The sequence below is a fragment of the Passer domesticus genome, chromosome 4 (assembly GCF_036417665.1).
Source record: "Passer domesticus isolate bPasDom1 chromosome 4, bPasDom1.hap1, whole genome shotgun sequence".
NCBI lineage: Eukaryota > Metazoa > Chordata > Aves > Passeriformes > Passeridae > Passer > Passer domesticus.
The window spans coordinates 78,516,893-78,539,065 of record NC_087477.1 but is presented as its reverse complement, the minus strand read 5'-3'; the positions used below and the strand labels follow the sequence as shown (position 1 = coordinate 78,539,065).

At 47.9% G+C, this 22,173-nt stretch overlaps 2 protein-coding genes across 5 annotated transcripts; one reads left to right on the top strand and one right to left on the bottom strand.

Annotated features, from left to right (window-relative positions):
- Nucleotides 1-784: 784 nt before the first annotated feature.
- THNSL2 (threonine synthase like 2) lies at nucleotides 785-9,390 on the bottom strand. Of its 4 annotated transcripts, none has more exons than XM_064419007.1 (9): nucleotides 9,276-9,390; nucleotides 8,391-8,615; nucleotides 7,552-7,746; nucleotides 7,150-7,302; nucleotides 6,211-6,441; nucleotides 5,249-5,397; nucleotides 2,469-2,594; nucleotides 1,403-1,542; nucleotides 785-1,280 (listed from the first exon to the last, which is right to left on the bottom strand). In XM_064419007.1, the coding sequence occupies exons 2-9, from the start codon at nucleotides 8,611-8,613 to the stop codon at nucleotides 1,046-1,048; spliced, it is 1,452 nt and encodes a 483-aa protein (XP_064275077.1). In that variant the 5' UTR covers nucleotides 8,614-8,615; nucleotides 9,276-9,390; the 3' UTR covers nucleotides 785-1,045. The 4 variants fall into 4 exon arrangements, with proteins under 4 accessions (XP_064275077.1, XP_064275076.1, XP_064275075.1 ...); XM_064419006.1 differs by lacking the exon at nucleotides 9,276-9,390 and adding an exon at nucleotides 8,950-9,082; XM_064419005.1 differs by lacking the exon at nucleotides 9,276-9,390 and adding an exon at nucleotides 8,750-9,051.
- Nucleotides 9,391-19,014: 9,624 nt separating this feature from the next.
- Nucleotides 19,015-22,119, top strand: FABP1 (fatty acid binding protein 1). The gene is made up of 4 exons (XM_064419009.1): nucleotides 19,015-19,172; nucleotides 20,199-20,371; nucleotides 21,381-21,473; nucleotides 22,005-22,119. Exons 1-4 carry the CDS (start codon nucleotides 19,106-19,108, stop codon nucleotides 22,053-22,055), a joined length of 384 nt encoding a protein of 127 aa, XP_064275079.1. The 5' UTR covers nucleotides 19,015-19,105; the 3' UTR covers nucleotides 22,056-22,119.
- The last annotated feature ends 54 nt before the right edge of the window (nucleotides 22,120-22,173 follow it).

Genomic DNA, 22,173 nt, shown 5'->3' with positions numbered 1-22,173 from the left:
GAAAAGGCTGCCTGGATGCCAGCAAGGCAGTTTGCAATCCAGGCCAAGCTTCCCACTCTTCCCGCACATTCTGCAACATCCCAAGCTGAATCACTTCACAGAATTTACTTTTACCCTGTTAAATGCCACTAAACCTTCAAATTAATCCTCCCATTACAGGACTTCCTTTGATGTCAAAGGGGGAATTTTTTTTTGATGGCAAAGGGGGATTTTTCCCCCCTGGTATAATTATTCCTATTTTTCTTCCCCCTTTTTTAGGCACAAGAGATTCCTGCCAGATGCATGACTTGTGGAGGCAGCTCCCACACAAGGTATTTATGTATTTATATGTATATGATGAGAACGTGGTATTGAAAGACCTGAAGTTTCAGGCAGAAGATAAAGGGAATTTCCCATTTCCTACTTGTTACAGTGGAAGTTGCCTGGGAAGAGTCTGAAGCAGGACTAGGACCAAAAGCTGTGAGATACAGCACAGGAAAGCAGCTCTTTAAGATAAACTTGTCCAGGGAAAACATCTGCTATTTAAAACTATCTCAGAGCAAGTTTCAATGCCTGAGAACAATCCCTGGCACTGCTTAAATTACAGGGATGGGTAAAGTGGATCCACTCCACTCTTGTATGTGTTTCCTATTGAGCATTTGGGTGATATTGGAATTGTTTAGCTGAACATCCCAGCACAGAGCCAGAATCACTGGATAATGCTCAAGAGGCAGGCAGCTGTGGGTAGTGCTGACAGCTTTCTGTAACAGCAGAATAATGGAACAGTAATAATGGAACAGACAGGTTTACTCAAAGTTTCAACCAGATTTTATGATTTATTAGGAAAAAGGGATACAATTGCATTGCTCTTTAGTGAAATGAAATTGTCCATATAATTGAACTCTTTACTGAAAGTGTCATGAGATAGACAATTACAGAGGGAAGTGAATTCTTGCTAATACATCATTGCATGGAGACTCCCAGCATAAGACAGGGCTTTTCTGGGAGGGGAGAATGAGCCCTGGGAGGCACTGTCCAGCTGTGCCCAGCAGTCAGGTCCGTGTGACTACCTGCCCAGGGGTGCAGACTGACCCACCTGTGCCTCCCACTGCTGTGCCACAGCTTCAATCCAGCCCCGGAGCACCTGTGCCCAGTCCTGTCCCCGCTCCAGGGGAGTGGACCTGGTCTCCATTGCTGACAGGGCAGAGATTTCAGGGGGGATCTGGGGAGCCAGGCCAGCTCGGAGAAGGGCATCCTGAAATTTGGCTGCAGAGGCTGGAGCCAAGCAACACCGGGGGATGCTGCAAAGGAAAGACAAGCAAAGAAAATTTATGGTGTAAGCGAGCTGGGGCTGGAGATGCTGCAGGAGCAAGGGGATAGTGATGGTGCAGCCCCTGGTGCTCCTGACCATGGCTCTCCCTACCTGTGTGGCTGTGAGTAGTGGTAGTGAGCAGCCACGGCAGAGTGGGGGCACAGCAGGTACTGGTTCTCCTCCCAGCAGCGCCGCATGGCTCCCACAATGTCCTGGTCAGAGGCTGAGCACGATCCCAGGGTCTCGGAGAGCTGTGGGGAAACAGGGAAGTTCACACAGGGCTCCACCACCCAATGTGTGCCCAGCTGGCTTTGTGCTACGGGCACTCAGCAAAGCAGGTGGAAGTAGAGAGGCTGGAGAATGGGTTCCCCCAGAGACTGAAGGAAAAGGGGGTCTGCTGCAGCCTGGGGATGAGGCACTGCTGGAATAAACCACAGGGATGGAGTGTGGGCAAGGGGTTTCCACCCACAGGTGCTGTGAGTGAGGGTGAGCAGGAGCCAGGGCTCAGCTCCTCCTCCTGCATTGCTATTTCCATGCTCTGAGGGACTTTCTGAGGACTTGTAAAATCCATCTCAGTGTAACAGCTCTTCTTGCTTTTAATAACAAAATTGTTTAGCATTTATCTTTCTGCAGCACAAGCAGGAGCAGGCACTGGGCAAAGGCTGCTCTGTGAGGGAGAGCACACTGGAAATTGGACAGGAAAAGGCAGGATTTTGCCCCTGGCCCTATCACAACTCAAATCTTTGGTTTTCTCTTGTATCTCTCTCTGCTTTGTGTCTGTGCTCCCCTTTGCTGTAACAGCAAGGCTGAACTGCACCAAACTCAACAGACCCACTCCCAAACACCCAATTTGTGCCAGCATCCACTGTACAATGCCTCAGGGCATGGCCAGTCAAGGACTGGCCAATTACATATGCTACCTAAATGACTGCGGTAATTTTTAAGTTACTTTTGTGAAAAAGACAGAGCATCCTTTAAAAAAAAATAAAAAGGGATTTTTAGTATCTCCATGCACACATATTGATATAAAACTGTTCTGGAGTCATGCTTAAATTTTTGGTTGCATACTCTCCACTATGATTTTTTTTTATTCTGAAAATGAATTGGAAATACCTGGTAGCAATAATCCTACACACACACACACACAGGCACAGTGTTGTATGGATGAGGAACTGACCTTTTTGTGCAAATCCTCTGGCAGCTTCAGCCTTTTTGAGATGTTGAATTGCTCCATCAGAGTTTTTATCAGGAGGCTGTCAGAGCCTGAGAGCAGCCAGAGGATCCTCTCCACATTGTAAGGTTCCTGGGATAACAAGGCAAGAGGTGAGGAAATTCAAACAGGGGGGGAAGCATCCTTGTGGATTCTCTGATGTCTCATTAGGGCTGAGGTCCTACCACTGTTTTTCTTGGTGTAAGCCAGGGTGGGCTTTTTGTCTTCCCTTTGCTCACCTACATCCGAGGACAAGTCTTTGGGAACACAATGTCTTTTGAACCTCTGACCTGTCAGAGCAGTCTGACAGTGACCATCAGATTAAAACAGAAAATGAAGGGATGGCTGATGAATCAACAGCTTGACCACATCTGTACCATCACTGTGAGGAGCCCAGGCTAATAACACACTGTGTATTGGAGAACCAGACATATCCAGCTGTTTACTCAGTGTTGCAGATGCTGCTGTGAGTCACCCAGCTCCTGCGTGACTTAATGAGACACCCAGCTTGCTGCAGGGCTGCCTGATAATCTCCATGAATTTATAGGGCACATATAGGGCCTGACTGGCCTGTATGGCTGTGTAGCAATCAGCATTGCAACACTGCAGCAGAACTCTGTGTAAGGCCATACAGGAGGGTCCCAAACCAACTTCTCTGCCCTAATTCCTGCACATTTACAAGCACCAAGAAATATTCATCCAGGTGGTTTGGCGAGATACTTTGTAGGGACAGACAGGACAAGGCCACCAATTTACAGAGTCCTCATCTCACCTCCTGGGCTCAAGTGCTGGGTTTGGACAAACTCTTCATAATTTTTAGCAGCTGACAGTACCTGTGACCTTTTGTCACTCCATTGTGTCCTACCTGGTCGAGTCATCGGGACTTACTCAGCCTTTTGTGTCCTTATCTGGGTGTCTTATGGGCTCAGTTCTGCTCTTCATCTTCCCACCATCATCTCCCAGAGCCTCCAGCCTCTAATCTTCAGTCTAGTCTAGGTGTATCCTGCCCTTTGCTCTAGGCTGTCCCCTGTTTTAGGCTGTCCTGAGAAGATACAGGTCAGTGTGCCTGGACTTCCATGACTTGCTCCTGGACATGCCTCCAACACTGTGCTCCTGACACCCTTTCTCCTGTCCTTCTTTCTGCTGTTCCCACATCTTTCCCACATTCTTCCCACATTTCCCCTTCACCCTCCATTCCCACCAGCCTTATGGTTTCCATTACAGAACACTATGTTGACACCAGTAAGTTGAACTGGGCCAGGGCACTGGTGAAGTACCAGCCTCACCATCTAAGTAAGGCTTTTGCTTCTTCCCACACCACCAGAGCTCTCCAGGAGAATGCTGGGGCCCAGTTTGGAGGCCAGGTCATGCTGGGGACAAAGTTTTGGAGTGTGGATATGAGCTCTGTGGCTCTTCCTGACCTCAAGGACAGAGAAAAGTGCCTGCTTGGCTGCAGAGACACAGTGTCTGCTGGGATTGTCCTGGGATTGCTCCTTGCAAGGTTCATCCACACCAGACTTTCTGTTTCACTTTCAACTCTTCAGGCAGCATCTAACAGGAAAGTTTTCTCTGCCTTATCCCAGTCTGCAGAAGCAGCAACCTAAGGAGGCTGTGCACTCTCCAACTTTGAAGGTTTCCAATACCCAAATGGACAAAGCCCTGAGCAATCCCACCTGACCTCAAGGCTGAACCTGCTTTAAACAAGTCCCAAACAGAGACCTCCTAAATTTCCCTCCAGAACAAGTGTTCTCTTTAGCTACAGAAATATTTTCATGGATGCTTCAGATATGTGAACAGTGACATCCCATGCGGCCAAGGAGAGGAATGTGCAGAGGGATTCACTCATGTAGCTCCTCAGGCATCTCAGGAAATGTCCTCACCTGACTCTGTCCCCAAGATCCCAAAGTCTGGCACTTGCTGACCAGTGCTACTGAAGGGAGACGGGCTGAAAGAGATGCCAAATTATCCTTGGAGCTCTGAGAAGCCCCACAAATTCCTGGCTCAGGAGGAAAGCCAAGCTGCAGAGCACAGCCTGCTGAAAGGGACATGGGGACTTAGTGACTACAAAGCATGGCAGTCCCTCCAGACTCCCAAGTCCTCCCTGTGTGTTTGAATAGCTTTTGGAAAATCCAGGTAGCTTAAGACCACAGAGATACAACACCAAGGGTTTCCCACTTTGATCACTTGTTTGGAAGCAGATCCAATCCCTGGGGATCCCAGGGTGGGAATGAAAAGGGAGGTATGTGCTTCCAGGTGTTTGGTTTCTGTACCTCCATGACTTTTCTTTCTGAGGGCTTTCCCTGCCTGCTGGGACTTGTTTTGCTCTGAGCAAGCTGCAGGCAGCCATGAACAAGACATTTCTTCTGGACTTCTCTACCTCCTTCCTAGTCTCTCCTCCTGCTCTTTGTGGAGCTTTTCAGAAACATCAACAAAACCCTTCTGACATGATGGCATTTTTACTTCTTTAGTTGTCTCGTGTTGTAGAAATGTCCCTGTCTTGCTAAGCTTGCACAGAATGATCCCCAGAAACCCTGAACTCAACAACGAAGATCAGAAAGTCAGACCCTGAAAAGTGAGGGAGAAGGAGTTTGATCTATCTCAGCTCAGCAGTCTGTAGCATAAATGGTCAATATGAGTCACACCTCCTAATGCATCGAGTGGCAGAATTTGACAGGCAGAACAGAGTACAAGATTAAAAAAAACAGCAATATTTTCTATTTTTGCATTTTGCCCAGTTCACTACATACCTGGATATCCATGGCTGATGCTAACGTAGCTTTCACACTCTCTGCCAGTGAGAAATCTCCATGTTGAACAGTCCTATGAATGATGTCATTGCTGTTCACCACAGTAACAAGTTTAATTGGGAGACCCATTTTCTGGGCAATACAGCCAGCTAGGGAAAAAAAGTGAAAAAATGCATGAGTGCTTGATGAAGAAACAGTTGAAGAAGATTTAGCAAAGAAATCATTGTACAAATTGATTGAGCATCCAGTTCAGAAGTAGGCACAAATGATATTCCCTAGTGGACTCTGAGATATCTGACTTTAAAATCCAGGGATGCAACGCTCCACATTGAACACAGACCCTTGCTTATCTCCACTTTTGCTGGTGGATAGGCAGGGGACACAGAGTTCAGGCAGCTGACAGGCAAGAGAGATGAAGTTTTTGGGTTTTTGCCTCTCTGATGGCAGCCTGGAAGAGCAGTGAATATATAAAATCCTTCACTGCTTTCATAAGACAGTTCTACACCTATTTTGGGACTGAGGCAATCAAGGACTCTCATTTAGAAGGCCAGATTATGCAATTAAGAGTGGTTGTCCTGACCATGCATTACCATGCAAACCAGAGAGGACCAGGCAGGACTCCACACCTCTGTTAATGTCTCACTTAAGAAATCAGAGCCACAGCATTTTCCCTCTTTTCTGCATCAAACGCATTCTGTCCTCTCCTAATGTGCCCATCCTCAAGATAGTTACAGTCATCATCAAAGAGTGGTTTGGGTTTTTCTGCACCTTGCAAATCATCAGTGACACCTAAATTGAGTAATAACCATACATGAGTAATAAAATATAAGTGGTTCTGAAGAAATCCTACCAGAGAGTGGGTGTTTTAATAAATAGCAATACCCAGTATCTGCAAAGTGCTTTTGGTCCATAGATCAGAGCATTCTCTCTCTCTTATCTAACCCATCTCTTTTTCCCTTTACCCGTGATATTTCCTCCTCCTCCCGTTGGCACAACAATTTCCACCGTTGGCAGCTGGGTGGTATCCAGGGATGGGGTGCACTGAAAGTAAGCATAGAAGTAGTGGGCAATCTGCACCATAATCCTGGACCAATTGACAGAATTCAAGCTCATCAGGTTGTATTTTCCAGCAAAATCGACATCAGCAAACAGTTCCTTGATCGGCTCATCGATTTCATCGCTGTTCCCATGAGCTGTCAAAAGGAGAAAGGAAAGATTAGATCTGCCAGCAGCAGTGCATCAGGCACGAGGTGTTTCTGCTCAGAAGTACGGTTGGTCTCAAGCCCTGGGGTTTGCTGTGGCCAGGAGGTGCCCATCTGCCCTGGGGGCTGTGTGAACAGGGCCTGAGTGGCACCCTGTGGATGTCAGGTGGTTTCTGCAGACACAGCACTCTGGGTTCTTGCTTCTACCAAATAGAAACTTGCCAGGAAGGCAAATGCTGCATCCCCTTGTGAGATCCCAAGGTGAGACCAGGCTGAGCAGAGAGGAGTCCATGGGAACTCAAGCAGCTCAAGTGCCCAGTGGTGATGCCAACCCATGGAGATGGCACAGTGGTAGGAGGTGGATCACCCATGAAGGCAAGAGGACAGAGGGAAGGGGTGGCGCCAAATCCTTTTAGTGACAAAAAATGGTGCTGAATTTAGTTCAGCCAAACACCAACCACCTGCATGGAGGCAGCTCTGATCTACAGCCAGGAGAAAAAGAAGCCTTAAACTGCTTGGTTGTCAAACTGGGGATGTTGTCTCCTGTTAGCCAGATGTCTGGGCATGGTAAGAGCAATGACTCAGCTGGCTGCAGCTGCTAAAGCTGCAAATCCCACTGAGCGGCCCCTTCAGACTTTTAGGGTCAAGGTTTTGACACAGCAGAGACATAAGCTGGACAGTCCAAACAGCAGTGCCAACCAGCAAAGACGTGGACGTTGTCTTCAATGACAGTGGTCATCTGCAGTTCCTGTGTCTGGGTGCAGAGCCCCTTGGGCAGCAGAACAAAGATGTCCACGTTCTTCTGCCCTCTCACGCTCTCGATGGCCGAGCTCCCCGTGTCCCCTGAAGTCCCTGTTTCAAAGTGAGGAAGCACCAAGAAAAGCAAAAAATTGCTGTGTCAATCCAACCGGAATCATTGCACTTCAAGAAAAAGATGCAGAGATGCTCCATGAGATGTTTGTGGCCAGAGCAGCCACTTTGGCATTGCCTGGAGATTATGAGGCAATACCATGCTGGGTCATCTCTGGGTAGGGCTGTAGGATGATGGCTCTCAAGGTAAAGGCCTGCCCAAGAACCTTACCTCCAAGGAGTCATACTCACCCACCAGAATATTGACGTGCTTCTGTTTTTTCTCCAAGAAATACTGTAAAAACTGTCCTGTGCAGGACAAGGACAGGTCCTTAAATGCATAGGTAACACCATGCCAGAGCTCCAAAATGTTCAGCCCATCTTTCAGCCTGGACATATGCACAACATTCTTGTGTCTGAATCTGCTGAAGGCCCTGTCGATCAGCTCTAGAGGGAAAATGGTTAAATAGCCTGTTAAATGAAAGGAGTGTTTTTTCTGACCCGTGGCTTCCTGCATCTGTGCTCTTTGTGCTCCTGGGCACCTTTCTGCACAACCAAAGGCTCTGTGCAGTGACAGAAACCCTAAAGGTTATTTGTGGTTATTAGCAATGAACCAGCCCAGCTTCATGCTGTTTGATAACTCTGTGCTAAGTAATCCCAGGGGGCATGCCATACAATCAGAAAACTATATTAATACATAAAATACAGGAAACCCGAGTTTTACACCAACGAGCTGTTGAGACAGAGGTTGCAGCTGCCCTCTGGTGGAAAAGATAGCTTATAAGTGTTAAGAACATTTAAAAACATGTCTAGGCAAGCGTGTAGCAGCAGAAAGCCGTAGAGGGAGCCCCAGCAGTGAGCAGGGCCACAACATCAGCTTGTTGCTGTCACCAGAACCCCTATTTTTACACAGGGGACACCTTTTCCACTAGTGCCAGCAAGGTGACAGAGGAGAGCAGGCTACAGAAAGGAGCAGGCAATGTACAGCAGGCTCCTTCTCTTGGGGGCTGTGAAGAGGATGGGGGAAAGGCAGGCAGAGGCATCCACACCCCACAAATCCTTGTCCACGAGCAGCTCCCCACTCTGCTCACCGCTGAGCGCGTTCCGTGGGACCAGCGTGGCCGGGATGAAGAGGGAGCACAGCTCCTTCACCAGCCCAGGGTAGGAGAGGCTGCTCCAGCTTTGCAGGGTGTCCCTGTGCAGCGAGGGGATGTGCCGGGGCATGAAGAGGCCTCCATCGGGGGCATAGCCCGAGAAAAGGGCTCCCTCGAAGTCCACGGCCCTCGCGCCTCCCCGTGTGCTGACATACTCCATGGCTGCTGAGGAGGCACCGCGATCACTGCCAGCGACCCAAAGCACCCCCACACCAGCAACAGCCCCTCATCCCAAAAGAACTCCCTCCAAAACTTCCCCTGTGGGCAGAGGGAGAACTCCCCAGGGAACAAACCACCTCCTCCCACAGGAAGCTGGAGCAGGCAGGGTCAGCGCAGGGCACTCGGCATTTTGCAGGAGGGTGGAAAGGCTGCCTGGGTTTGTGCCAAGGTTGGAGCCTCCTTGTCCGGCTGTCCCTGCACCCTGCCCGGGGAGACACCTCCCGCCCGAGGAAAAGCCCTGACGGCGCACAAGTCGCTGCAGAAGCAGGTCATGAACCTTTGTGGGCTGTTCGCAAAAGCTGGAGCTTTAAGTTAAAAAAGAGATCGCTGCGTTTTCAGAGGAGGCTGACTTTGTACAAAGGGGTTAAACTAAGGACAGGATTTGACGCAGCACAGGAAGGGCTGAGCTAAACCCTCCGGACAGGCGCAAATCCCGGCGGCGCTGCTGGGACCGGCCGTGCGTGCCCCATACCCTGTGTCCCCCTGGGCTGTGCCCGCCTCAGGCCCCGGGCCAGCGCTGCCGCCCCTCAGCGCGGCAGGGAAGAGCCCACAGAAGCTGCGGCCACCGCGTCCAGCCCGGCCACCCTTTGCCCTTGTGCTCACGGCAAACGTGTCCCCGGTGCCACCCGCCCGTGTTCCCGGTGTCGCCGGCAGAGACGGCCTGCAGCAAGCCTGGGGTGGGAATATTCGGGAGAGACGGAGCTCTGCTGCTTCTGCCGGCGGCAGGAGTCGGGACAAGGGGCGGCAGGTGCGAGCTGCCGCTCGGGGGAAATCTGGTTAAATATTAGGAGACAGCTTTTAACCTGAGAGTGATCAGGCACAGGGCACGGAGACCTTGTGGTCTCTTGTCCAGGGTCATAATCCTGGAGACATTCCGAGTTCGAGTGGGGAAACGTGGAGACACCTGATTGAACCGAGAGTTTCGACTTAAATTTGAGATTGAAGCTACTTAAAGAAGGGTCTGGGTCAGGAAACCCCAGAAATCCCTTGCAAGCACAATCAGTCTGGAGCTCAGCTCTGCTCAGCCTCCCAACAGCCCTGGCACATCAACGGGGAAACTGAGGCACGGGGGAGAGAGGAGACATGGGAGGGCTTGTGCAAAAAAATCCAGTTCTTTGCAGGGAAGAGCTGTGCATTCCTTAGCTGCTTTTCATTTTAATATAATCAGCATTTTTTGAGGGGCAAAGTCAGCACAGGGCCGGTGGCTGCACAAACCCAGGACACAGCTCAGTGCTGGAGAAAGCAAAAGGACTTCAGCCCAGCCAGGCAGGAGCGGAGGTACAAAGGATGGCTGATAACAGCCTGCTATGAGCCACGGAGCCCACATCTGCAGCAAAGGACATGCCACCTGCCAAAGCACTGGAGTCTGACACTAAATACATCACCTCTCTTTATTCTTATGGTTCTAACTGGAGAAATGAGAAAAACATCTGGTGGAGAGTGGTCCAGTCACTGCCCTGGGCAGTGGTGTGAAAAATGACTTTTCTACACCCAACATCCCAAAAGACTCTTTCTGCAGGGCCTTTAGTTAGAAACAGTAGGTAAATGTCAGGCTCTGGACAGAGCTGCTTGCGATGGTGCTGCTGAAGGTTGAACAGGGCAGCTGTAGCAGAGCAGGAAGCAAACAGAAGCGTTTTAATAATATATCTGAGCTCAAGCAGTGGGCCAGAGCAGAGCACACCTCTAGGAAATCAGCTATGAAGGGAGCTATTTATCTATAATTATATAAATTATATCACCAGCCAGCCTGCATCTCCCCACATCTCTGTGCTCAGTGTTCCTCATGACATTGCAAAGCTGAGGCCTGAACCACCCAAACTTGCTGTGGCCCTGCAGTGCTCCCTGTACCTGTAGTCACCAGGCATGCAGTGGGGAGCTCACCCTGTAATGGAGGTCTGTCCCCATCTCAGATGTGGATCCAGGTCTTTTCAGAAGGTTCTGGATAAAACAGCAAGCCAAATGCCTGGACCTTCTTCTTCAGGGATTGGTCCTAAATTGATGGTGAAATCTCCCCATCACCATCCCTGGAGTCACTGGAAGCTCCCAGTGGTGATTTACTTAGATGCTGAGGGGAGTGGCTGATCTCTCCAAAACAGAGTCTCAGCTCCTCAACATGCTCCAGTGGTACCTGACACAAAAAGACTGCAAGTAGTATCTCTGGACAAAACATAAATAAATGTTTATTTATGTTTTGTCCAGAGAAATAAAAGAAATGGCAAAAGCTGCAGGATATGTGATTTGCCTCCTCTGTTCTAACCACTGTTCTAACCTTTCCCATGATGGTGTGGCAAGGTGAACTCAGGATTTTCCTTCCTTGCCCATGCAGAGGCAGAGCACACTTTGAGCTGGAACAAGGACAGCAAATCCATAGGAAGAACTGCACAAGCTGATAGTTTTTATTACCAATGCAAGTATTTAATGTACATCTTTGCAAGAGTCACCCAGCACACTTCAATGAGACCTCACCTATTCCCACCAGCATGGGATCTCATGCCTTTGGGCATTCACTTACCATATGTTTAACTCTTTTAATGTATGTTTTAGCTATGTGAAATTACTTCATTAATGCATGCAATTTTTTTTTCCAAGTGAAGAGCTTACAATGAGATTGATGATTCCTTCAGCATTACATCCCTCTGGGATGCAGGAGCCCTGTAAAAAAAAAATTTATTACACCAGGTTACCTGCTGCTTTGTATCTGCAAAGAGGCTGTTGCCACAAGTCTGTCCAAGCCCTGGGTTTATCAGCAGTGACAACCCTCATTAACAAGGTCAGTGGTTAATGCTGGGTGCAGGGACTGCTGATGTGGCAGTCACAGGTGAGCACAGAACGCAGCCTGGGACACGAACCAGGATGACACTGCCATTTACTTGGAGAGGTTTTCCCAAGCTCAGCCCTACAATTTCCATGAACTCCAGTTTAGAGTGGCATTTCATTTTGGGTGGAGCTCTGAGATCTAGTGGAACATGTCCCTGCCCATGGCAGGGCGGTTGGAACCAGATGATCTTTAAGGTCCCTTCCAGCCCAAACCATTCTGTGATTCCATGATTCACTCTATGATTATTTAATATTATTTTGAATTTTTAAGAAAAGGAGGGGAGGAGTGTGCCCATGCTGCCTGTCAGGACTCATCCACTGCAGCAACAGATGAAGAGCTGGAAAATGTAATAGCCTCTAATTAATCTGGTCTTACTCACTGCCTCCATATTCCTGCTGGGATTTGCAATTCTACTTTGGACTTTGCCCATTCCTGAACAGTTCATGGTCTCTGGACTCATATGTCAGGAATCACTCATATTTGCAAACCCCAGCTGAAGCTGCCATCAGACTTTGCCTTTCCCTCTTCTTCTTCTTTTTTTTTTTTTTTTTTTTTTTTTTTTTTTCCTTTTTTGGAATGCATCTTTTTTCATCCCTCCAGGGGATTTCCTCAACCTCTCCACCTTCCAAAGGCATCCCAAAGCATGATGAGGACTGAGGAAGCAGAAAGACATGCATAACAACAAAAATTAAGGGTTTTTCCTGCACCAATCCCCCTAAAATAGCATGTCTCAGCCCCGAGCGTTGCAGCACTCAAAGACAAGCACAGCAAAACTCTCAACTTCGTGTTTGCTGAGCAGCTTTTCCATCCTCTCCAGCAAAGTGTCCCCCTCTACATGTCCCAAGCACAAGAGGCACATTGTGCCGGGGTCCCTGGAGCATTTCCCTGGCAGAGCATCCCCAGGAGCGCCGTGGACCAGCGGCTCCGCCGGAGCCACAGCGAATCCCAAGTCACTAGATGGCGGCAGTGCCTTGCGTCCAGGCATCCTGGAGGAGGTGCACATCCCTTTCCCTGATCCTCTCCAGCCTTTCCCACCCTCCCACAGGTCCCTCCGCCCTTCACGTTACTGATGCTGTCCCAAGGAAAGCCGGGAAACACCTCAACAAAGTTTTGGAGCTGAGTAAAAGGAAGCATGTGGTGTCCTGCGGCAGGAAGGTTGGATACAAAGCTGATGCAAGAGCTCATCGGTTCTTCATGTCCACCCACCTTCTCCTGAATTCTTCAGGTTCTTCAGAATTCCTCAGGTTCTTCATGTATACCCATCTTCTCCAGAATTCCATCCTGGAATTCCATTCCTCCTATCCCCAGTGAGACACTCAGAAAGGACCCCAACTCTCATGCAGGTCCAAAAAGCACCACGTTTCATAAGAAAGTAACACATAACCCTGAGCAGAAAAAAATGTCCCCAATACTCCCAGTCCGTCTTTACCCACAATTTGTCTGGGGCTTGAAAACTGCATTCAAGCAAAAGCTTTCAGACATGTAGGTGACCCAGACAACACCAGGCAGGTCCAGAAAGGCAGTGACCAGGATATTTGGGATTTTGCAATGCCATTTACTGCCCTGTACAGAGTACTTCCCAGTGGGAAGTGTGTTACGTTGGCTGAGAAAAATTACAGGAGCTTATCACTGGGGATTGTTGAAGTTATGTGTCCCCTGCCCTCTCATGTAGAGAAGTGTGAACTTTCACAGAGAGAACAGGGAGATTCTAGGTAAAAACTGCAAGGTTCTGGCCAGGAATCAGAGTATTTCAGTTGTTCCTTCTTAGAGGCAGGCACAACTTGGTCAGAGTCAGAATCTACACCAGGAAGGGGGCTAAGGAAGTTTGCAGAATGTCTGCAGCTGCACAGGCAAACATGCACGCCGAATTGTTTATTTGAGCCTCGTGTCAAGGAGATATAAGACAGAAATGTATGACTGTAAATAAATTAAACTGGACAAAGCTGCATCTTTGTTACAGCAAAGGGGCTCTTTCCCCCACTTTCTAAATCTGATCTAAATTGCCAATATCTCACCTGACGTGAGGCAGAACTTCCACATGGATCACCTCCTCTCATCTGCAAATGTGCACACAGAGAGTTTTCCACCTCTGGTGATTTTGCAGGGCAAGGAGCTGCCAGCATGTTGGCCCTTTCCCCACATTTGGGTGCAGCACTCTTGCTTCAGAGCAAGGTGTTTCACAACCAGTCAAGGACATCTGTGTTGTGGTTTGGGTCTTGTAGGCCAAAGTGCAGGACCCACTCATAAAGGCAGGAGCAGAAAGGGAGCTCAAGGAACTGTGCAGTGCTGGCATCCCTGGTGGGATACTTGAGGAACTGTTGTGTCCTGGAGAAGGTTGTGCAATCTGGTTCTACTATGCTGAAATTCACATTGTACCCCGTAGCCACATTTTTTATCAAAATCTGCAATCCCATAGCATGTGGGCTCTGTGACCCCCAGTTAGGGAGTGGACAAAGATGCTTTATCAGCTTCTCCAGGTGACTTTGCAAAAGTCAGGCTCCATAAGGTGCAAAATGAGGATACCTGAGCTCAGGGAGGCACTTCGACTATAAAAACACGACAGGACCAAGTGGAACATGGATAGTGACAATCCTGGGCTTTGTCCACAGCTCTGGTCTTGCTGGCACCATGGTTGTTCCCCATGGAGCACCTCTATGGCCCTGAACCTGGTGAAGGCTCAGTTGCTGTCAGACTCCCTGCAATTCTCTGCCCTCCTCACAGCTGTGTCCTGCCTCAGCACTGACCCTCTGCATGATGCATCACTCTTGGCTCATTGCTTTCCCCAGCCAAGGATCACTGTCTGCTAGGGAAGGTCTTGGTTATTGCTTGGACTTTCCTTCATTTTATAGATTATAGATTGTGGTTATATATTTGCCTCAGGAAGAGACAGGAACAGGCTCCTCCCCACGCTTGTCTGGCCCTGAGATGCTCTCCTTGACTAATCACTTGCAACCCTCTGTGAGGAGCACTGAGGGAGCCACTGTGCTTGATAAATCAGGACAAAGGGGAGCACAGCTGGACAGGTGAGTACTGGCCCTCAGTGACAGCCAGGTGTCCCTCCAGGACTGGAGTTCATCTGACCACCTGTGGGCACCTGGAGGCTGCTGCCCTTTCCATGCCAACACTCCAGTCTCCTGCACTTGCTCAGATAAGAGTTTCCTGTCCCCACTGTGTCTCAGGGGCTCTTCATGTGCCTGGATCAGAGGGAAATGTTTGCACTGTAGATATGTGGTGGGGTAAGATGCACTGTTGGTTAAATCTTCACTGGCTCTGCTTTGGGGGTCTCTTCCAGACCTTCCTCACTCAAGAACATTGACTGCTAATGGCTCCATTTTTATCCCAACATTTTCTTTCCTTGTCCTGGCACAAACTAGTTCCATAAGCAATGAGCACCATTTTCAGTCCTTTACCCTGACTCCACCAGCTGTGCTGTGGGATGGAGGGCAGCCTCACCCCACCAAAGCCAAACCTGCTGAGACAATACCCATTCTCTGAGGACATAAACAGAGAGTCCCTGTGCCTGGAGAGAGGCCACAGCTCTACACCACTGTTGGAGGCAAGAAAATGAGAAGTGGGTGGCAGAGCCAGCAGATTTATTCCTATTGTAAAGCAAGATCCCAGCAGCAAAGTCCAACTCTTCTGTAAGCTCTGGTCCCCAGGTGATCATTGATAAGCAGAGCTTAGGCTCTTGTGCTATCAGTGATAGAGCCACCTTGACCTTGAAGAAGCAATACAAACCCTTTGCTCTCTTTGGCATCTTTGCAATAAGATGACGAGGGCTGAGGGCTGCTCTTCTCTGAATATCAGCATGGATGGAAAGCTTTCTCAAGCAGCAGCTCTCTGCACAAGCTACTGCTTTTGCATTCTTATCAAGGCTCTGATAATGACATATCTAATCTAAACCTATAGGAAATGGCGCTTGCATATCTGCAGCTTGGAGGCAGGAATCTCAGCAGACAGCCAAGGCCATTTTAAAAAGAGAAGAATCTGGGAAAGATGCTGTATTTAATCTCAGAGCTGTCTTGGTAGCACAGCACAAGGAAATCCAAGAGGGATGGAGGGCTCTCAGCAGCAGCAGCAGCAGCATCTTCTCCATCCCATCCAACCTTTCAAAGCAATGCAGTCATGTGGCCTGATGAAGAAACCTTTGTTCCTCAAGGTTCAAAATAATCATACCAGAGATGTGAAAACCTGGCAGCAGACCAAGATTCCAGGTTCAAGGGCAGCAGAATTAGAATTACCCAAGAATACTACAGGTTGAGACAGAGGGGAGCCCACCTGGGGATCCGTGACTGTCAAGCTTGAGACCAAGCTTTTTAAAAAATGGCTAGGGGTTTTGAGGTGTTCAACTGGACCTGCACTAGAAAAATCCAGGACTGAATCATCAAAGGTCCTTGCTTGTAGTCTTTCACATTTGAGCCAAGAAAATCTTGGTGTAGAGCCCAACCCTGGCTTCCCAAAGCACTGAGGCACTGGGCTTACTGGAGTCTGGGGAGTCACTGGTGGGATAGATAAGAGAAGCAAGTGAGGTGATAGAGGAGAGATGCATGAAGACATTTCCAGGCTGCCAGGGACCCTGCCCTGGGCTACAGGAAGTGCCTCTCCCCATACTTTGGCTGTAAAGTCATTTTTGTACTTCACAACTTAAGAGTTTCAGTTTGAACTGGAAGAGGCAGAGAGACTTTTTTCTTCTCTAGGAGCCATAAACCTCAAAATCTAGGTATAATGTCCAACTCACCAAGGGGTGCGGGTAGGAGGGTGGCTTCCCAGACACTGAGTGAAAGTGAGAGCTGAGCTCAGGAATCCCAGGGAATGGTTGAGTGGGTGTCATAAAAGGATGCAACTGCTCCACAGGCAGCTGCAGAGGTGACAGAGACAAACTCTTCTTTATTATGGAAGATGTAACGTGAGGCAGCAGCCACAAATTGCAGTTTGGGAGGTTTGGGTTGAGCACCTCTCCTTCAAGAAGTGGGTCTTGGAGAGCCAGAATAAGTGCCCAGGTAGGCAGAGGAGGTGGCTTTTAAAATTTGGCCAAAACCGTGGCTGATCCACTGGTGATATTCTTGCCTAAGACATTCTGCATGTTCCTATCTCTGTTTCAGGTGCAAAAATAAGATACTTCACTCTTTTTTTTTTCTTTTTTTTTTTTTTTTCCTGACAAGCTTCTAAGACCATCTGCTTTATTTTCAAAGCACCTTAAAGACAGAAGTACCTGCTGGCTTCCCTCAAGATGTAGCTTCTTCAAAAATTTTTGAAAATGATCTATGCCTTTTCCCTTTATACAAACCAGATTCAGGTTTTAGGGTATGGATTTATTTTAATCAAATTATCAGTTGACATGGCCTTGTGTTAATGCAAATCAAGTGCATTTTCTTGGTCCTGGAAAGTTAAAATGATATCATATTTTAAAAGATGCTATATTCTGTTGGGGAGATGTACAAGTATTCTGAACTTTGCTATTGAGATTAAGTTTATCTCACCTGCCATTTGCTCAGCAGGCCCGGCTAGATAATAATTACCTTGGCCAAATTTCATTCAATAAACATTTCTCCTTTCTTTAGAACTGTATATCTTTGCTAAAGAAAATAAAAGAACGTTGAGTCCAACAGAACACAAAGAGGTTTTAATTTTGTTCATTGATCAAAAATCAGCTGGTCACATTTCCAAACTTTCTAACAGTGACCCCACTTAGCAATAGCAAATAAGGAGCACAGGTTTGTTATAGCTATTTACAGCAAGCAGAGGAGGAGAGGATACCTACAGAAAACAACTTGGGTTCCAAATGGGGTGAATTCTCTCATGAGTTGTCCATTTCTGTGAATGGAAAAATTTCTGCCCTGTTACCAAGAGTCCTGGAGAATTATATTCCCCTTTTAACATTTGATGAGTGACATCCAGCCCTTAGGATCTTCATCTCCGTGGACACTGTGGGCTTGGGAACTCTGCAGTTTTTTCAAGCCTAATCTCTCTCCCCATCATGCAAAGAGAGGGAACCTGAATTGCCTGGAGGAGCAGCTGGAGGTCCAGGGCATGAAAATGTGGGAGGCACACATGTGCTTCCAGGTAGCCTATGGCCAGAAAATGCTGGCTGACAGGAGGCAGGGATCTGGCAGCTCAGGGTGGTGCCAGGACACAGCAAAAGAGGTCAGTCACCTCTGTCCCCATGAAGAGGACACCGAAAAGGGACATGTCAGCACAGCCCCATGTGACACTGGGTTATTCACCTGAGGCAGGCATAAAAATGAAATGCAGTTCCTAACGTGACATAATTCCTGAAGGGGTAAAATGGGAAAAAAAAGAAAACAAAAAGCTTTTTGGAGAAATTACTGAGTCAATCCACCCCTCCATGAATGCTCTCTGAACTTGCCTGGCTCCCTCCATGGTGCATAGGGATGATGTCCCTGCGGATTTTCCCCCCTCCCAGCCAACTTCATCCACTATCCGTCCCACCAGCCAAGGTTTTCCCTCTCTTGCCTCATCTTGCCTGGACTAATTAACCAGAAACTGAGGCTCACTGCTGCAGCCCAGAGAGCGGGGCTGAGGTGGCAGCAGCAGGACAGACGGCAGCAGAAGGCTCTGACTGCATCTCCAAATTGGAAGAAGATAGGTCTTTTTCATTCTTATACATTATTTCACTTCAAAAAAGGACAAAGATGTGAGCTGACTTTGGGAGGGAGGAGGAATTTACTGAGGCAAGAAGCCCAGCCTGGGAGTTCAGATCCAGAGGATGGATGCTCAGATGCCATGAAGCAATCCTGAGGTGCTCAGCCAAAGGGACAGGCTGGAAGAGGAGCCCAGCTCTGAGTCCTGCTTTGGAGGTAGGAATTGGGCTCAGCTTGGAGGCTACTGCTGGCCCTCCTTCTGATGTGGCACTTGGGAGAATTGCAGCTCCAAGGGCTGGAATGCTTTTTCAGAACACGAGTGACTGTGGCTCCTGTGGAAAAAGGAGATGAAAGTGATTTGGTAGATCACTAATGGCACCAGCTCCCTTTCCACACAGGACCATAGAGATGGAGCCTGATTCAAACTGCAGTCTTCAGGTGGGCCAGTGCAAGGCCAGGAATTGATTTGGAGTATTTTTCTTAGAGGACAGCGATGGGTTTGTGCTGCACAGGTCTGTGAGTGAGTCAGTCCCCGCCAGTGTGCAGCCACTATTCTGCCAGGGCTAATGACCCACCATGCACACACCAGTGAGCAGAAATCCCCCAGTGTCAGCTCCAGGGGACACGCAGTCACCCCATTCTCCTCCTCCGCATACGTGCTTCCAGACTGCAAACTCATTAGATGATTTGGCTTGTTCCTCTGATAATGAGCCTCTTTGCACAATTATTATTTTTTTTAATCATTTGTTTATGGATGCCATATTGCAACCTCCATAAAATGTATTTTATGGGGTTTTCCCTGCCCCCACGTTGTAAATTGTAGTCTGTAAGATGTAGAACAATTTATCACTGACCATTGCCCAGTTTTACGTTAATGTTTGAACATGCCAATAAACCAATTACATCATCTTACCTCTGGCCAACTTTTAAGGCAGAAGGATGATATAAAACCAAGCTCTGTGCACCAACAAGGCACCTTCTCTTGTGTTAGGAGCACAGAGAGCTTTTCCACCATGAGCTTCACTGGAAAATACGAGCTTCAGCACCAGGAAAACTTTGAGCCCTTTATGAGAGCCCTTGGTATGTGCCTGCATGTGCTATGTATTGCTTTGTCTCTGCAGATCCCACTGATTTTTGGGAGCCAGCTGTGCTGATGTGCTGATGATGTAGATTGAGACATCTCTGAGATTTCCTATTTCTGTCTGTCACCTTGTAATTATTGGGATTTTAAATACGTTTGTGTGGAGATGTGATCTCAAATAGAAGAGAAAGCATCTCTGTCTGGGGCGGGGGGTCAGGAGATGATGGGTGAAGTTTTATGGCTTGCAGGAAGTCAGTCCTGGCAGGTTCTGCAGCCACTGGCCAGTGTGGCTGAGTGCTGCACACACGTGATAAGCCAGCAGGACCTTGGTGGCTTAGGGGCACTGCAGACCTGCTCCATCAGGCTGTGAAATTTGAGAGCAAAGCAGGACATTGCTCAGCCACTGCGCTGCGATGCTGCAAAGCCTCACATCCCACCCTTCATCAGAAAAATAGCTGGTGTTGTTTAAATGCTGGATGATGAATGTGTCTGATAGATTTTCACTTGTGTCTGTGACAGGGAAGGTGGTCCTGCAGGGATCCAGGGGCTTTGCATTATTTCTGTACAGTTATGTGCCAGAAGGGCTCTACCTGTCAGATCACCTTCAGCTTTGGGAAAAGATTTTATAAATTGGTTCTGAGTAACCCTGAATCTCATAAAAAAAAAAAAAAACACTTTGTTCCTTTATTTCATCTTGATTTAATCCATTTTTCCTTGCCTGTCAGTGAAGGAAGGAAAGCAGGATTTATTCTTAGACAGGGAGGTGGTGTTTGTGCTCCCAGTCAGGTCAGCAAGACACGGGACATGTCTAGTTCCCACACAAAATTCAGGATGACAGTATTAATCTTCCTCCCCAGCAGACTCAGGTTCTTGGAGAAGCACCGTCATTGAAAGGTTTTTCCACACTAGAATAGGAATTTTCCCAGCTGTATATCCCCAAATCCTGCTACATTGATTTGTTCAGCAGCAGCAATCTGCCCACAGGTGGCTCCACCGTTCACTAAATGTCTCTTGTTCCTGGGCAGGGCTCCCTGAGGACCAGATCCAGAAGGGCAAGGACCTCAAGAGCATCTCAGAAATTGTGCAGGATGGGAAAAAGTTCACGGTTACTGTGACCACTGGCTCCAAAGTGATGAAAAACCAGTTCACCATTGGGGAGGAGAGTGAGATAGAGCTGATGACTGGAGAGAAAGTGAAGGTGAGTGAGCAGCCCCTCCTCTGCCAGGGCCATGGGTGCTCAGGGATGTTAAATTTCCATTCCAGCCATTCCCTCTGCATATGAGCAAAGGGACTGACCATACCACAGGTATTAATTAATGCACTGCACTTCCCGAAGAAGAAGCCTTGTATTTCTGAATCTATTTCAATAGTAATTTTGGAAAACACTAAAAACCAGTGTTTTAATATCCCATTTGGAAAAGGGGGATAGAGATGCTTCGGTAAAAATTTTTGACAGGAAGAGTTCTGAAAGATTTGAGGTGGAAAGGGATTGACTTTGTGTCATGATGCAACATAAAATATACCTCTGCCTTAATTTTGTTGACTCAATGGTAGTGCAAGAAAATCAGATAATCAATCATAAACCAATAAATCTCTCCTTTTAAGTCCCAGTAGCTGTTAGCTTCTCTGCAAGCCTTTCCCATTGCTTCAGGTTACCCTGGGGGAGATGATTTGGCAAGGTGAGGAGTTACCACCCTTGAACTTGGGTGCTCCCTTTCCTGGACATTAGTTTCCAATGAATGTCAAGGCAACAGCACTGGCAAAATCTGCCTCTCATCGCTGCCTCAGGAGGAGATGGAATTGCAGGGACTTTTGAAAGCAGGAGGGTGATCACCAAATAAATGCCCTGAGAGCACTATGAGCTGCATCATGATTTTCAGCATCACTGCACTCTCTTTGGCATAAACCAGGGGGAAGCAGTTATTAGAAGACTTTTAGCCTCTGTACATCAGCAGCTCAAGGGCAAATGAACACATCTTATATCTGAGCAAGACAGATAAACAGAAATGGGCTTTGCTGTCTTATTTATTTGATTAATTTCATTGATCAGTGACATCTGCCCTGGGGGTGCTGGTGCTGTCTGTAGCCTTTTCAGATGTGCAGCTCAGGTGTCTCTGCAGTCCCCTCCTGCTGTGGCAGGGGAAGGACAACATGCAGGGGTCGAGGTGGTCTCCAGCAATAACATGAATGCTTCTGTCTTCCACCAGGCTGTTGTGCAGATGGAGGGTAACAACAAACTGGTCACACAGGTGAAAGGGATGAAATCCGTCACGGAGCTCAACGGAGACACCATCACCTACGTAAGTGTAGAAGGGCAATGGCTGGAACAGCAGGGCTGCCTCAGGAGCCTGCCCTACAGAGGCACTGGGAGGTGCTGGAGCAGAGCACGTGCTTGCACACAGGCTCTGCAGCCAGCAGCTGAAGGCAGTTTCTCATTAGAGTATGATCCAGAAAGTACTTTTTAGGACCCCAGTTTAGGCACAGCTTTTCAAAGTTTTGGGTAGTGAGGGCATGTTCTCAGCCACCCAGAGGAACAGGTATGTGCCAGGGCTTGGCACTCTTAGAGCAGAAAATGTGGCAAACTGATCCCAGCTGAGGGATGCCAGCTTCTCCCTATGTGCTTTGGGGTATTAATGAAAAAATCCAAAGCTTTAAAAATCCAGTTTATGAGAGATAGACTGGAGATCAGTCTTGTTTTGATTTGCAAGACCAGATCCTAAGTACAGTTTGGAGCTAAAAACCATGGTGATCCTTATGTGTGCTTTCCAACTTGAGATATTCAATGATTCTACAAATTCATAAAAAGCTAACACTTTCCATTTCTTTTTCAGACAATGACCATGGGTGACCTCACCTTGAAGAGAGTCAGCAAGAGAATCTAGAAACATTACACACAGTTTACAGTGTACAATGTGGCCATTAAAATAAAAATTGTATTGAATCCTCTTCATTGTCATCAACCTCTTCATTGCTACTATAAATAGACACAAGCCTCCAAAG